Source organism: Chlamydotis macqueenii, chromosome 2 (genome assembly GCF_036417535.1).
Source record: "Chlamydotis macqueenii isolate bChlMac1 chromosome 2, bChlMac1.mat, whole genome shotgun sequence".
NCBI classification, from domain to species: domain Eukaryota; kingdom Metazoa; phylum Chordata; class Aves; order Otidiformes; family Otididae; genus Chlamydotis; species Chlamydotis macqueenii.
In genome coordinates, this window is record NC_141557.1 from 161,282,658 (window position 1) to 161,298,477 (window position 15,820).

Sequence of the window (15,820 nt, forward strand, 5' to 3'; positions counted from 1 at the left end):
ACGCTGAATAAGTTAACTGCACAAATTATTCAGAGGTAAATTCCTATTAAGCAGAAAGGTAAACAGGATCTACCGAATCAATAGATACGCAACCTGCACAATTCATGAGCATCACATTTATTTAGAAATTTTGTAGGGCTGGGATCGCATTCACTTAACTCACCCTAAATTCCCCACCATAGCCACATGGTCCAGTGCGGCTCGATGTAAAGATATCAGATTGTGGCACAGAAATGGGATTTAACCAGCAAAATTAGGATCTCTGTAAGGAGACATGACTGCACCTCTTGATTTTTCAAAGTTGGTATGCTTGAGGCTGGCTTGGGGTTTGTCATTCTTCACTGCCTAATAGGCAAACAATAAATGTGGGGTTTTTTTTGTTCCTGGGGAGGACAGGGAACAACATAAAGATGGAAAGAAAAAGGCAGTGACTGTATTTCAAACCAAAGGATCACAAAAATAACCTTTGTGTTCAGAACATCATTTCAGAAATACCTTTGCTACCATCCTTCTTGAATATCAACCTGCCGGAACATCCCAAAACTCGCATTTTCTTGCAACAAAGTTCCCTAGAGTTTGTCCTGGTGGATGCAAAGAGATTCCTCAAGTATGAAAGGACAATTTATACCCAAGAATCACAGAATCATAGAATGGCTAGAGTTGGAAGGGACCTTCAAAGTTTATCTAGTCCAACCCCCCTGCAAGGAGCAGGGACATCTCCAACCACATCAGGTTGCTCAGAGCCCTGGCCAACTTGGCCTTGAATGTTTCCAGGGATGGAGCATCCACCACCTCTCTGGGCAACCTGGTCCAGTGTTCCACCACCCTCACTGTAAAAAAAAAAAAAAATTCCTAATATCTAATCTAAATCTACCTCCGTCTATTTTGAAACCATCACCCCTCATCCTGTCACAACAGGCCCTACTGAACAGCCTCTCCCCATCTTTCTTGCAGGCCTCCTTTAGGCACTGGAAGACCACTATAAGGTCTCCCCTGAGCCTCCTCTTCTCCAGGCTGAACAGCCCCACCTCTCTCAGCCTGTCCGCATAGGAGAGGTGCTCCAGCCCTCTGATCATCTTCATGGCCCTCCTCCGGACAAAGTATACTCAATGTGACAATATCCTTTAACAATGTCATCCGCAGTAATGCATGCAAGTCCACAAAGCTCAATCATGTCTATTCAGCAAACCATACCAGAAATTAGACATACACTAACCTCAACTCACTCCTATAAAACTATCAAGATTTCTTACTGACAGTGTTGAATCATATCACTGTTTGCAAACAGAGGTCAACGCCTCAAAGCACCAGCCTACCGCAAGGATGTTTGCCCTCTTTTTGCACTGTTAACTCAATCACAATTCCTGCTATACCACAACCAAAATCTATTCTGATAAAATTAGCTCAATCTAATTAAGGGACAAAGCATAGTCCTTAATTAAATGTTCTGATTATACTGAAGCCCTCTTTTTTTGGTTCATCTTGAGTTTAGGCCTGTAAAAGCATACAAATTAGGAAGATTTAAAATGAAGTTTTACTCATTTATGGCTTAAACTTAAGTAACAAGAGTTTCCCAAAAGCATAAAAAGAGAAGTATAAAAAGAAAAATGTGGGATGTTTAACTTATTCAGACTTCTTTTTGTTCCTTTTTTTAATATTTTATTTGTAATACTTCTAAAAAAAAAGAGAATAAAAATAGTACGTCTTCTTTTAACTGCATTAAGAACACCCAAATACTTTGATAAAGCAAAAATATTGAATTCTTTGAAAAAGTTAACAAGTTATTTCCTTTCACCTACCTATTATTCTCTCTAACGATAAAGCTGAATATTTTCTGTCTGTGACAAATTCCAGTTTCAAGTTTATACGCACAGAGAAAGTTGTTTTGCTGCAGAACCAAGCTCAAAATACTGTACTGCAAACTTTGTTATAGAAGACTCACCAAAAAAAAAAAAAAAGTCAGCCCTTGAACATTAATTAATTCTTGTCATTTTCATTACAGGTCACATGGATTTCTAATTCTTCCTCCTGACACTGATTTACATTTTTGGAAACACTTGATGCTCTCTCCCATGTTTAGCGATGCTGTACAGGCAGACATGTAAATCAGCATTTCCTCCATCATGTTGAGCAATGCACAACACAAGGAATCTGCAATTCCAACCTGAAAGCCCATGATGGGAAAAGATTACTGACCTCAATCTGCTGAATGGCCTCTTCCCGCTGACGGATGGCCTCAAGATCCTCTTCTGTGATTTCTGAGAGCAAGGCTTGATCCTGGCTCTGGTTCTGCCACGTGCCATCTCCCCCATTAAAGATCTTCTCATCATCAGGTAGGTCTGAGAAGGGGGTCCTACGGCTCTGCTGAGATGGGAGAACGGAAAGAAAGCAAAGGAAGTGTGAATATTATTCAGTTTTACATAGCCTTCTAAAGCAAAACCAAAAATGTAATACAATAGACCATATGAACAACGCCAAAAAGGTACAGAGGAGAAGAGTAAGTTACATGAGAGGAAACATATCAAGATCGGAATTAAGTACTAGGACCTGAAGCCATATCTCCTGAGCTACTTTTGAGCCCCAGCAACCAGCTTCAATTTTCCAACAGTTCTGACTGAACAAAACATTTATGTGCATCTGAAAAATGACATTTACCTTGCTGGTTTTCCTGCAAATTCTTCTGGAATTCGGTACTTTCTCAGGCAGACATAAAACCTATGCATTTGTCTGGAAGGCTTTATGATCCAACTAGCAACATTGAGCATAACAAACGATGCTATCTCGTCTATTTATGAGATAAGCTAAATACAGCTAAAAAAAAAAGGGGAAATCATTATTGCAATGTGACTGCATAGTCATCAGTTTGAGCCGCTCACAGCTTCATGGTGTTCACTCAATAGAGTTGATTTGATTTTGCTGACACATCAGATACCGCTTTCTAGGTAGCTGGAGGTTCATGCTGCCTTTGGGAGCTCTGCTTGTATTCAGATCCAGATTGAAAGTATCTGCTCATGATCCAGCTGCATCTACACTGCAGGTAGGGGCAGAGGTTTAAGAAGGTCTTCTCCTCGTCCCAACCTTTAGCTTCTGTGCCTATAAAGATGTTAGGTTCAGTTTAGATTGGACTCAGAGAATGAACCGACACATGGTTGGTATGGAGAATCAGGAGGTTGAGCTCAAGTCCTAGATTCATAAGCACTGCTGAAGACTCTACAATTTTACAATTGCACGACTATTTAACTTCAAACAATGCACATGGTCCTTCAAACTGGCCTTGATCTGGGCTTTGACTCCCAATCAAAATCACAATAAAAAAGCAATCCAACTGCTTCTGATGCTCTGCAGTTGAAAGCAGAAATGGCAGTCACCACAGCACATTCTGGACCTGAATCTTCCTAAAGTCCCTGAAAGGCGCAGGAGAAAACAAGCGTAGGAATTCAGGGGGACGTTCAGTTCTCTGAATCTGGGCTTATCCGAAGCACAAACACTGGGGCTTTCCAGTGAGTTGTGCCTGTGAAATAAAGGCCTTTGCTATCTTGCTGCGACAAAGTTTTCAATGACACTAAATGCCCTGAATTCCCACAGAGTGATTAGGAAGCAAGGCCATCGAGCAGCTTGCTGGAAGGGCACAGGATGACTGGAGAAAGAACGTGTAGATGTGGCACTCCAGGACATGGTTTAGTAGGCATGGTGGTGTGAGATTGACAGTTGGACTTGATGATCTTGGAGGTCTCTTCCAAGCTTAAAATTCTATGATTATATGACTAGACTGGAAGCTGCAGTGGGAAAAATATCAAATCACCACAGCAAGAACGAGAAGCCTAACCAAGCATGCAAGAGGGAGGCACAGGAATTAGTGAAAAAAAAAGAATTACTTATAATATGTTTTATATCTTTTTTTGTTTGCTTAGAGATCTGCCTTGGAGGAACCGTGAAGGAGGCATGGAATGGGTAATATTTAACTCTTACATTTAGACCACCAGCTGGCTAGACTTTGAAGAATATCAGGGATTTGGAAACTCTTATTTAGCTCTTTAACTTTTCTTTAAGTCTTTAACAAATGTCTAATTTCTGCATTTATAAACTAGATAACTTCTGCAGTTGCCTAACTCTAGACTTTGCCTAATGAATGTAATTCATTATTATAATTGTCATCATCTAGCTGCAGACAAAGAAAATTATACAATGAGATGAAGGAAGTGTGGTGGTGGAAGAAGTTGAGGCAAACAGAAAATTAAGCAGTAAACAATCGTCAAGTGCCTTTCAAAATATAAACAGAAGATAAAAATCTTTGACATTAATGTCTTACTTTGTTTCACCTTCTGCTTCTCTGGGATCTGTTATCTACAGAGAAAGGGTGTGTTACGGGAAGGAAATAATCATTTTAAATGAGGTTAAAAATTCATTTACACTTTAAAAGACACATTTTAATAGGATTAAGATACTCTGGGGGTGTTTTATTCACTAATTATTACGTGCCTTGGACACTAACTTATCTGGTAGAGCGTTTCACTGCCAAAAGAATATATTAACGGATTCAAGAAAAAAACCCTTGGGGTATTCTAATACTTCATTTACAGTGACAGAGGTGTCCTCTCATCTTCACCAGTGGGATAACTAGCACATACAGAGGCAGTTATACTGCACATCACCAAGTAGGCTGGAAGAACCCAAGTGTCTGCCCTCTGAAGAAACAGGAAAACAGCGATCTAATGAAATTCTTGTACTACAGTCACAGCAAGGACACTGTGCCGTGGACCTAAAACCACAGGACCGGACACTTAAAGTCATACTGTCCTATGCAAATACGCATTTCAGTGGAATATAACAAATTTACAAGTTATTAAATGTTTCCTGTTCTGTTCTGATGTGGGAGCACAATTAACAGAAGACCCAGCAATATATATATATATATTTGCTATATATGTATTATATTAGTCTATGTAATGCCACAGTTGTCTCGCAAATATGCTTGATCTTGGCCTGTGTCAGCTCTATTTATTACTCATCCCCACTCATTTCTGCATCTGTAAATAATACGCCCCCACAAATAATCCAGATAGTGCAAGTGATGCTGCTCAGTCATCTCTTACAAAAGCTGGCTATTCATGTGTTTAAATAGATAATAGTCTAGACACAGATGTTTTCCTCTAAACAAAGTAGTGGCCTAAGTTAATTTCAGAGCTGCTGAAGGCAATTATGTGAGTTTGTATCCTTAATATCTTTTGAGAAAATCCAACCATGGCTGCTGAATGAGCGAGTAAATCAGGAAATAATGGAATGCGGGGGGGGGCTGAAATTTCCTTCCAGACATTAAAATGGCTCCATAGTAACTTTAAATATAGTCACCATGACCTGCTATCACAGTGTTTATAGTGGCTGGCTGTGCTAATTAATTAAAAGTGATTTTGTGTTTGTTGATGGTACAGTTCCCCTAATTTCCTCAATGAAGTGAACAAATCCTGGATTCGAAAGTGTGAAGAAATCTAATGACTTCTAATACTTCTGATTAAAAACTACATGTAGCTTAGTTTACCGGTGGTTTTTATTCCCTTTTGAGTTGTGCTTATTGCCATGTCTGACAAAATATTTTATTTATAGCAAGAAAAGATATGATGGAGGGCACTCATGGAGCCTCCACAGATAAAGTTCCTTTTGACAACGCAAAAGAAGGGGCCATAACTCCCTATACAGGCATTTCCACATTAAATTTGATTTAGTGCCAAATTTTATGCCCTGTGAATCTCTGTGTAATTTTCTGTTGGATTTCCTTTCATAAATTGTTAATTGGATGTGTTTTAAGTAGTTCTTTTGCTGAAATTTGCCTGTGGCAGATTTTTGTCAAGATATATCTATAAACCAAACTCTGCCTGTGAAAAAAAGTGATAGGAGAGAAAAAGTTGAGTTATCTGATATGCTCAGTAGTTCTTCTAAAACTAAATTCTTAGGACTGAGGGTCATACTATGCTGTTATTCATCATATCTGAAAAATTATGCCCAGGCACAACATTTTTTTCTGTTGGATAAAATCTTTTCACTAGGATAAAATCGTTGCTGCTTACAACTTCATTTTTTTATCAGATTTATTCCACCAATGGGGAGATGCTATATATAGCTGCTGATAGAAAAAAGGAAAAAAAAAAAAGTTTTATCTGGATGGTGACAACTTCTACCAGTATCTGTACTTTACCAGCAGAAAAATCTTTGCATCAGAAGTTGAATGTCTGAGACCCCTCCAAGGATGACCCCCTCTCAGCCCTGTGCCTGTCTCACTCGCCATTTGTGTGTTAGAAGGTTAAGAAGAGAAGCATTAACATACACAATTTTTTCTCCTTGTACACAGCAATATCACAAGTTTTACAACCCATGTCACATAAAACCACCAAGCAAGGGACCTCTCTTCTCATTCCCATACAGTCTTTATTCCATCCAGAAGCAGAAATCTAACATGAACTCCACCTAATATAGCATCAACTATCCTTCACGGTTCATTTTCAGAGGGTTAGAGAATTTCCTGTAGCAGTAAGATGTGTGCTGGTACCTTCTCAGTCCTCTAGCTCCCTTTTACATCTCTGTCTTCAACAATGCCAATTTCTGATTGCCTATGACAAGATTGTTCTCTTATCAGTAATTAAAGATGAAAAATGTTGACTGGAGATGGATGAGAAATGGATCTTATTGCCAGTGAAATATTTAGTGATTTCAAATGAAAGTTTATTTTCCACACCTCACCAAAATCTGAATATATAGAGAAAAATTATAAGACAGAGAGAATGAGGGAGACACACACATACACCCCCTCCCGCTTAGGTTAGCTACAAGTCAGATAATTAAAGTGCCCAATGTCAGCTGCAATGAAATCATCCTCTCTCAGCCTCTCCAAAAAGAACTCTAAAGTTGATGTAAATAATTAAGATTTACTGGGGTTGGATTTCCAGACTCTGTCCACTAGATGAAATGACGCACTACAAGGACAGGAGGATGAAGAGCTGAGGAAGACATTCACACACTTATGCCTTCAACTTCGGCGTGAAGGTGACTGAAGAGGAGACTTAATTGAGCTCAGTGTCTGAAACTAGACAACATAAACCCATTTCTACGCCATCTCTATCCACTCTGACTAGAACCAGAACTTGCATCCTGGAGAGGAGGGTTTTATTTCTGACTGTCTGTGAAAACACAGGAAGAAGACAGCAACAGAGTATCTTAGGACAGATGTGAAAGAGCTGTTGGTACTGTCAAAGTGGGGAAGGTGGGCCTCGTAACTGGACTGAAAATCTAATTCTGGAGAATGAGAAGGAACATAAGTAATTTTTTTCTGACTATTTCCCCACTCATATGCACTTTACAAGCAGTTAGAGCTGTCCTCATCATCACCCTATTGCAAGACTCTTGAGACTGAAAGCTGTCTCCTTTATTCTAGATCATCCTGCAAGGTCTTGGAGTCAGTTTGGCAACTGGCTGTATTACACATCATCATTTCTCTTAGCTCAAAACCATCCCAAGCCAGAAAATAACCTGCCTTTGATAGGCACAGCACAGTTCACAAATTCACTGGTTACCTCCAAGATTATACGAGCACAGGTAAAAGATGTCTCATTCATAAGATAATTTCCATGATAATGGAACAACCTCCATACTGCAGGCTGTTCCAAGGAAATCTTTTGCAACCATGAAACTAGAGTATTTCAGCGGTCTTACATGACTCAGGTAGTAAACCAAGGAAGAGTTCTCTGTCTTCTCCAATCTCAAGAAGCCTCCTGCACCTCTACCAGGGATGCGGCCAGCTCAAGCAGCAATCAACATTCCTCCCACACCTCCTGCAAACTATCACATCTCCTTGGGTAGCATTTTGGCTCTGGCTTTCACACAAAATGCAAATGCAGAGGTGTTTATCTCCCTCTTTATAGTGTGCATAGACATATAAACAGCCAGGCTACACTTTATGAGGATATCCTATTCTCACCAGCATGCAGGCTCAGAGATTCGCGTTTTATTGCATGTAGAATAATGAGGCCAGAGTGCCTGCATTAAAGATCAATAAAATACTTTACATGGAGGGCCACTGTGCAGAATAATGCCGTAGTTGCATTGCCTGCCGGTGCCCGACACTTTTTTAATATCACGTTGGCCCTGCAAGCTCTCTGGGACACAAATGGCACGGAGCTGCCCGTTTGGCCTGCCTATCTGCAATGTACAGCTAGGTTAAGATGACAGATAAATCGGATTAGATGATCTTTCTCAAACCATCCTTCTGCAACCACTAACCTTACAGACTCAATGAAATTTAGAGCCGTATCTCGCCAAGCAAAAGCCCAGAGCAATTACAGGTAGAAAGGCCTCAGGCAGGCACAGAACAAGCAGCCTGGGACTTCTAAATCTTTTAGAGGAATGAAATAGTGATATTACAACTTTGCGTTATCTTTCACACAGAAGATCGCAGGGGTGATTGGTAATCTGAGCTCTGTTACCTGAGGAGAGGAGCTTCCCACAACAACTCGGGGAAGAAATGCAATTACAAATTAACCATTGTTTGCTCTTCCTTTTCTCTCAAACATGGGCCCATTTAAAACCACCGTAACAAGTACAACTTTTAAGTAAGCAGGATATTTTCAATCCTCCCTGCATGCATCGCTAACGCAGGCAAATACAGAAATGCATTCAGCATTTTCTTCAAGTTATGTAAATTTGATTACTCTGCACCAATGTAGCATGAGAAAAAACAGCATGAGGAAATTATCATAAAGGGAAGGGCTGAAGTGCATTTTTATTTAAATTAGCTAGAATCTCTCATGTGTTTCTATCTTCACTCTTGATCAAGTTGTTTACTTTTGAATGATGTGAACCTGAAATTGAGCAAGAAAATTACCATTTCTACCAGCTTCCTGCTACAAAATCTGCAAGAAATTACTAGGTTTAGGGAAAAATGTAATAGCAGAAACTGTTTTGCTAGTTTGCTTTTCAGCATTTATAAATTTAATCGTTCAAGTCTCTGCAGCCATGAAGACTAAGAAAATCCATTTAGTTTCCTGGAACTAGGAGAGACTTAGTAACGGTGTACCTAGTTCATACCTCCTACTGTTTTCTTCTTTATTTTTCCTTCAAGACTTTATTACTTCGCCAAAATCGTTCCGAGCAATCCTGACCTCATCACCTAGTGCTGCTCTAGTTCAGAGTCGATCTTACTGTACTCACAGTGAGAGAATTAAATGACAAGTCTGTGGTAGATGAAAAAAAAAGAAAATAAGCCAGGGGCCTGAGGTTTAGCTCTCTGCTAACCAATGTGCTTTTAAGAAGCACAGTATATTTTCACCCCAAGGTGAAGACCAAATTTAGGAGGAATGCCCTTCCTACCAGACTTAGATGGTGGGCCTGACACCAATAATTTGCCCATGGAGATCATCATGTTCTAGGGTAAACTTCAGTTGATCTCAAGGGCTACATTTTGTCATGTATTTTCACCCTGCATAATTCTTACAGATGCCCTATAGGGCAGAAGGAAGGGGCAGTTTGTCCCGTTCATATTTACAGTCCTTCTCCTTTGTTTTTCTCTCAAACTGGTAACTTTATCCACCACGCAAATAGATGGTCCTGCGGCGATGTGAGTGAAACGAAACAGCAAAGACAGGTAAAAATTTCCCCTCTCTGTAATTGTACATCCTTTTCTTTTCAAATCAATTTCATCGAATGATTTAAGTCTGTTCACATGTGTCTAAACCCATCCTTCCCAAAGCCAACTGCCTGTGCTATCGCTAGCTTGAGGTGGCATCTCCATACATGCAAAGCAAGTGGATAAAAGCTCCTTTAAGATTGCCACAAAGGAGAGCACTCCCCAGTATTTTTATAGCATTGCATCACATTTCTAAAGCTGTTCCTGCCCTTTTCCTAGCTGTCTGAATTATATTCTCATAATTCTCCATCTCTGCACAACTCTGCTGCTGGCTCGGTGTTTTGGCTGGCGCTGCTGGCTGGGAGCTGTACTGTATGTCGTCCCTGGATCCTGATGCTAGGCAGAAAACTCCCCTGCTTGCTGAACATCTGAAGCACCCAGCATTTGTGTAAATGGACGACACTTGCAAGAGCTCACAGACACATCAAGATTGTCTAGAATGGACCATATTGTCTCTGCCTCCCGACGTAGGTGCCGCACAGCTGGCAAGCAGGTCCCTGCTAGAAAGGCACACAAGAAGGAGAATGAGTCACTGGCTAACTCATTAACACCAGTCTAGTGCAAAAAAAAAAAAAGGTGAGAAGTCTTTTTCTCAGGTTCACATGGAGGCAAGAACCGAATTCAGCTTGATTTCCTGCAGCAGAGACAACCCCTAGCACAGGCACGGTGCCACTGGAGTCTGGAGCAGTGGAAAAGTAGGAAGATGCTGGAAATGAAAAGCATATCTTTTCCCTTTCAAGCAATTTATTGTTTTTGTACTACATGGAAGGTATGAAAATAGGAAGATTTGCTGAATCCTAGTAGCTGCTATGCAGAATGGAGCATTGGAATTTGCATGTTAGTGGTAAAACCAGAGTATATTTTTACGAGATACAATTTGGAGGAGAGTCACTCCTGTTAATCCTCATCTCCTTCTCAGGTTTTTTTTTTTTTTGAGTGCTCAGCCACTTTTTTTTTTTTTCTGAAACATGGTTGACTCCCACAAAATCTCATCAGCAGCAATCTTTCAAGCTCTTTTCATCACTGGCCTTTGGCAGGGTTTCAGTGGACTGCTCAGTGTCCAAGCAAATGTTTACAGCCTGGTACTGAGGAACGCTCTCACTTAGTGACTGCTCTACAAAACATCTGCCCCTGCACTGTCTGTGTTCACAATACTTCTGCTAATGCCCAAAAGTCTGATCTCATATTAGGATAAAAATCAGAGGCAGCTTTTCACTACCCATCTGGAGAAGCATCGCTGAACCTTGTGAGGGTAGGTGGTCAGTTCCAGAGGATGGGAATGGAGAGACAAGGCAAAGGCCCTGCCTTTTTGTGAGAGTGGGGTCCAACTTTGTTGGGCAGGATGAGGAAAGTGGGAAATGAGCTTGGAGTGGCAGGACGGGACGACACCTGTTCACCCCAGCACAGCTTCTAGCACCACCCACAGAAATGCTTCAGTGCGAATAACGTCAACATTGCACTGAGAAAACAGCAAGATGCTGCAGCACAGAAATGACTAGCTCTGCACTGGGACACCAGCAATGCCTCTGCAGGCAAACATAACCTATTTTAACTCACAGGCTTTTCTCAGTAGCCTTCTATCATCTATTGAATTTCACCATAAGGGATCAAGATATAAATGATCTGTCTTCTATTGCTAAGGATGCTCAGTCCTTTGGTCCAGTCCACAGTGAAATATTTTCAGCACTGGCTCAGAACAAAATAAAGATGTTATTCCAGGCTGGTAACCTGAAAATATAAAGTCAAAGCGATTTACTCAAAATGATCAAGTAAAAGAGTCAGAGCCAGGCAGAGTCCATCTGAGTAATTAACTGGTGACTCCCATGTGGCATCTCCACCTGAGAAAGCAACCTCTTGATAGAGAGAAAACCAAGTCAGTGGAGTCTAGGGCAGGATTTGGCCCATCTGAAATAGCCACTTCTAGCAAGTGTGAAGTTAGCATGGTATGGCATCAGCAGAGAAACTAAACGGATCAAAACCAGAAGCTGGGAAGTTCAGCAAGAAAATGTCTTTGACAAACCCTTCACATGTGCACAGCAGGGATGGGAGAAAAGGGAACAGAAGTTCATGTTTCCTCAATGCAAAGTAAACCTTATTTTTTTTTTTAAGTTTATCTGTAAATTTGCTACAATAAAGCCTATTGATCCAGCTGATTGCAGGCAGCTGCTTGTTAGGTATTACACTAATACTATATACAACCCCTTAATTGTTTTCGTTCAGGACATTTTTAGTTTTAATTAAAATGCAAACAACAGTAATAAAAACATTAAAAAGACACAAAATGACAGACACCTGCAGCAAAACAAGAGGCACCAACAGAATTGAAATGAAAATATTGAAAATCTAATTTGGGACTACCTAGCATCACTGCTATACCACAGGCTGTCAGGAATCAGTGACACGATCTGTGGTCAACCTCTGGTGAACCCATTCACAACGGCCAGACAGCATGTAAAGGGCTCTCCTTGGCTTCTCTTTTCAACAGGTTCGACGAAAACATTCTCTCTCTAGGGAGATCTAATTGGACTGAGCTTTTTGACCAGAACCGGCCAGAACTGAAGCTGTCAAGAGCATCTCAAATAAAACAAGACTTAGGGAAGCAGACACTGTGAAGATGATGAAGGAAGGAACCATTAACAAAGACTAGCTAATTACATTGGGCTACTTCCCAACAGAGGCAGTGCTGAAGATTTGCCTGCCTTTTCACTAAGGTCCCTTTTTAGATCATTCAACAATGGATAAATCCAGCCAAGTGATCCTGGCACACAGTTTTTGTGAAAGACCCTTTATCGGACTTCAGCTATACATGCAGGTAACCTTAAAAAACAGGTGGATGGATATTTCTTCCCCGGTTTTGCTAGAGATGGACTTGGAAGCAATCACAAGCCCCATCCTGTTAGGAAAGCCAAGAAGAAAATGCCAACACAGCTTGAGTGGGTTGTGTTTTCAGCCAGCTCAGCTGGATCTGTCTATGCTTACTATAGAGGTTCTGCTGTTCGTCTTGGGTCAAGAAAATAACCGAGGTCAGGAAAGCACAGTCTTTATGGGCTTTTCCTTAAGCTTAGAAAACAAAACAGGGCTTTAGCAAGATTAAGTAGCTTTTTTTTTCCAATGTTACTTGCTATTTCTGTGTGCTGCAATTAAGAACTGATTAAGGAGCAAGTTCCTTGTCTCTTTCAAGTGATATATCTGCTCAAGCTAACAAGGAATGTACTGGAAGTGTATAACCCAACCAACAGAAATTAATTTTATTATCTCCCCATGCTTCCTATCAAACTTTTTTTTTTTTTTTTTCCTTCCAAACACGATGTGCTTCAGCTCATGGGACACAATCATCCAACTGTCAGTGCTGGGAGGAAAGGAAGATACTTGGAAATTAGTATTTGATTCTAGCAGGTGTAGTTTTAAGTGTATAGTTATGGCACAGTGCTGCACAGCAGAGCCTATTTAGACAGGGACTTTTGCAATCAAAAGGTCTGTGCCATTTGTTCCTAAAGAAATAAATTCAGTGAAACAGAAAGCACATTTTCAATGAAATTGGTGAAAAGGTTGCTATCCTTCTAAAAGTGCTTACTCTAAAGTCGAGAAGGATCAATAGGGACTTTCCCAGTGGCCATTCTTCATACTTGTCCTAGATACATCCATGCAGGGGGGATGAGTTTTGTTCTTACTCCTGACCAGTGATAGTCCCTGTCTAATAGTCTAATCTCCCAACTTCTAAATAACCTTAAAAAAAAAAAAGTTCAAATAAAATGAGTTAAATGCATGCCCTGATTTTTGTGTGCTGTGACATCAAGGAGCGACATGGATCTGAGGACACTGGTTTACTGGAAATATTTAACAACTAGTTAACTCAAGAAAAATGAAGAGTAATAACTTAAATTTCAAGTCAAATGAAGTCCGAATATTTACTGGCTTAAAGAAAAACACAAGAACAGCAGCAAGAAAATTGTAATTTTCCTCAAGAACAGTGATACAGTTACAGATCTAGGCAACATCTCAAGAAGGAGAAAACAAAGATATTAGATAAATTTTGTCACAGATGTATATTTGTGACTAAATGCCTGCAAAGTGAAATAATGAAAATGGGAAGCATAAACGTTGCTAAAGGGAACAAAATCTTGTTTCTGAATTAGTTTGTCCAGGGAGAATGAAATAGGAAGAATTTGGCGGTTTGCTAATTTATCCTGTGTGTATTCTTTACGGTGCAAAACAAAGTGAATTCAACCTTCCAAATAGTGACAAGAAATAGGAAGTGCCAGTAAAGGAAAGCAAGGCGGACCAGCTTTATTATCCTCATGTGCTTCATGCTGTCGCTGTGATATACGTCTACAGGGATGTTAACCTTTCTTTAGCTCAACCGTTCAACCTCATCCTGCACGATTAGCATACAGGTTTGATGAAGGCTTTCATGAGGATTGAAAAGCTACCTAAAATGTTTGCAAAATAAAACACAGAGCGAAAGGATTAAGACAAAAAACACTGAAAGGTTTTCAGCTCAGCGCCTCCAGAACGTGACACGTAACAAAATTGTTCAAAATCTGTGCATTTTTCGAGTGAACATCAGGATGATGTCTTAACTGTTTCAGAAGCAGGAGAGGCTACAGATAAATATTCAGATAATTTCTACCACACATTTTTATTGGACCATTATTGTTATTTATTTTACTTACATTTTAGCTGTGCTATTGACTTTCCAAACCGATGGGACATTACCCATCCGCACAACGGTTCTTTAGCACTTAACCTACATGATTCTTTCCTAACAACAGGCCATTCTGACTTCTATCATTTAAATCAGTGAATAATTCACCTGATCTTCATTTATATTTTCACCTTGAAAGTATTTATAGACTCTAATCATGTGTCTATTGATATTTTCTTCTAGACTACTTAATTTAGCTCCCTCATTTTCTCATCTGATGTTTATAGACTATACCTCGTTATTTTACTTGGCCTGTTTGTATTCTTTTTTATTCTCTCTGTATATACCAATGCCCTTCCCAAGCCATTAACTCCAAGACTCGTGCCGTAAAAATACTTTCCTGTTGGAAACTTTCACCCAAACAAAGGAGAAATATTGTCTTAAAACTGTTGTGAGGGGCTTTGGTTAGTTGGTTGATTGGTTACCTCTTGGTAATTTTCCTAACTACGCAACCTAGTCTCAAAAGGTTCAAATCTGGATACATTCCATTCCTACAGTAATAAAGGAGAAATTAGCAGATTCTGCAAGGCTAGGACATACTTGCTGAATTAAAATCATATTTCACTCCCCAAAATAGACCTCTGGCTTCAAAACCACAGTGGAATAGGATTCTGTCCTCGGAAAGATGACACCTTTCTGCTACTTCTTTGAATACTACATTACACCTCAAGCTTCATAATGTCTTATGAAATAACTATTTATTACTCAAAGCACTCTCTTTTTTAACTTACTTTTTGCAAATCGGTACGTATGGCATCATCAACAAGCTACTCCAGGTCATACAGAACATGTGTGCATGCAGTGGTGCACAGTATTTTCTATTTTCGGTGCTTCTGTGTGTGTGTGGAGATGGGTTTTTTATCACAACCTAAGACTTTGCACTGCGTAAGAACCTCCTCGCTAACATATATAAGTGTGTACAGGGGTGCAGGGATGCACCCATTGTCACTGTCCCCTCTCTGTCCAAGGAGTCATGAGTGTTTGGTGGAGAAAGGGACGTGTTTGCAGTGAATTTATTTCCTTTTGCTCCCTGTCTACTCAAAATAGAAAAGAGGGCTTCTCCAGCAGGTAATTCAGCCCAATAAGGTTATGTCCTTGCTTCATTATTTTTGCCTTAGAAAGTCAATGAAGAAAAGGCAAAACCAGTAGATGCACAGTTAGTGGAACCAAGGAGTTACTGCTAACACTGTTAACAGTTACCTAAAGTCAGATGCCTGTTTATCCCATTATGTATCAATTGTCCCACTCAGTTTGATGTGAGAAAGAGGGATCAGTTAGGCAGATGCTTGTTCAGGCCTGGAGGCACAGACATGAAGTTGGGATCCCTCTTAACACTAATTTGAGGTGCTTGCACAGTAGATATCTTCCTTCGAATTCATCAGCCAAATTGAACAGCCAGAAATCCACCTTATCAAGCTTTACATACCCATACTGGAAGCACTGAC

At 40.1% G+C, this 15,820-nt stretch overlaps 1 protein-coding gene across 7 annotated transcripts in view; it reads right to left on the reverse strand.

Moving 5' to 3' along the window:
- Positions 1 to 15,820, reverse strand: part of TSNARE1 (t-SNARE domain containing 1) — a 490,264-nt gene that overhangs the window by 232,167 nt on the left and 242,277 nt on the right. For 6 of the 7 annotated variants that reach the window (XM_086741345.1, XM_086741338.1, XM_086741339.1 and 3 more), the window contains one exon: positions 2,197 to 2,364. In XM_086741345.1, the coding sequence (XP_086597471.1) occupies positions 2,197 to 2,364 (168 nt within the window). The remainder of the gene's footprint in view (positions 1 to 2,196; positions 2,365 to 15,820) is intronic. The other variant, XM_086741344.1, reaches the window with a different exon arrangement.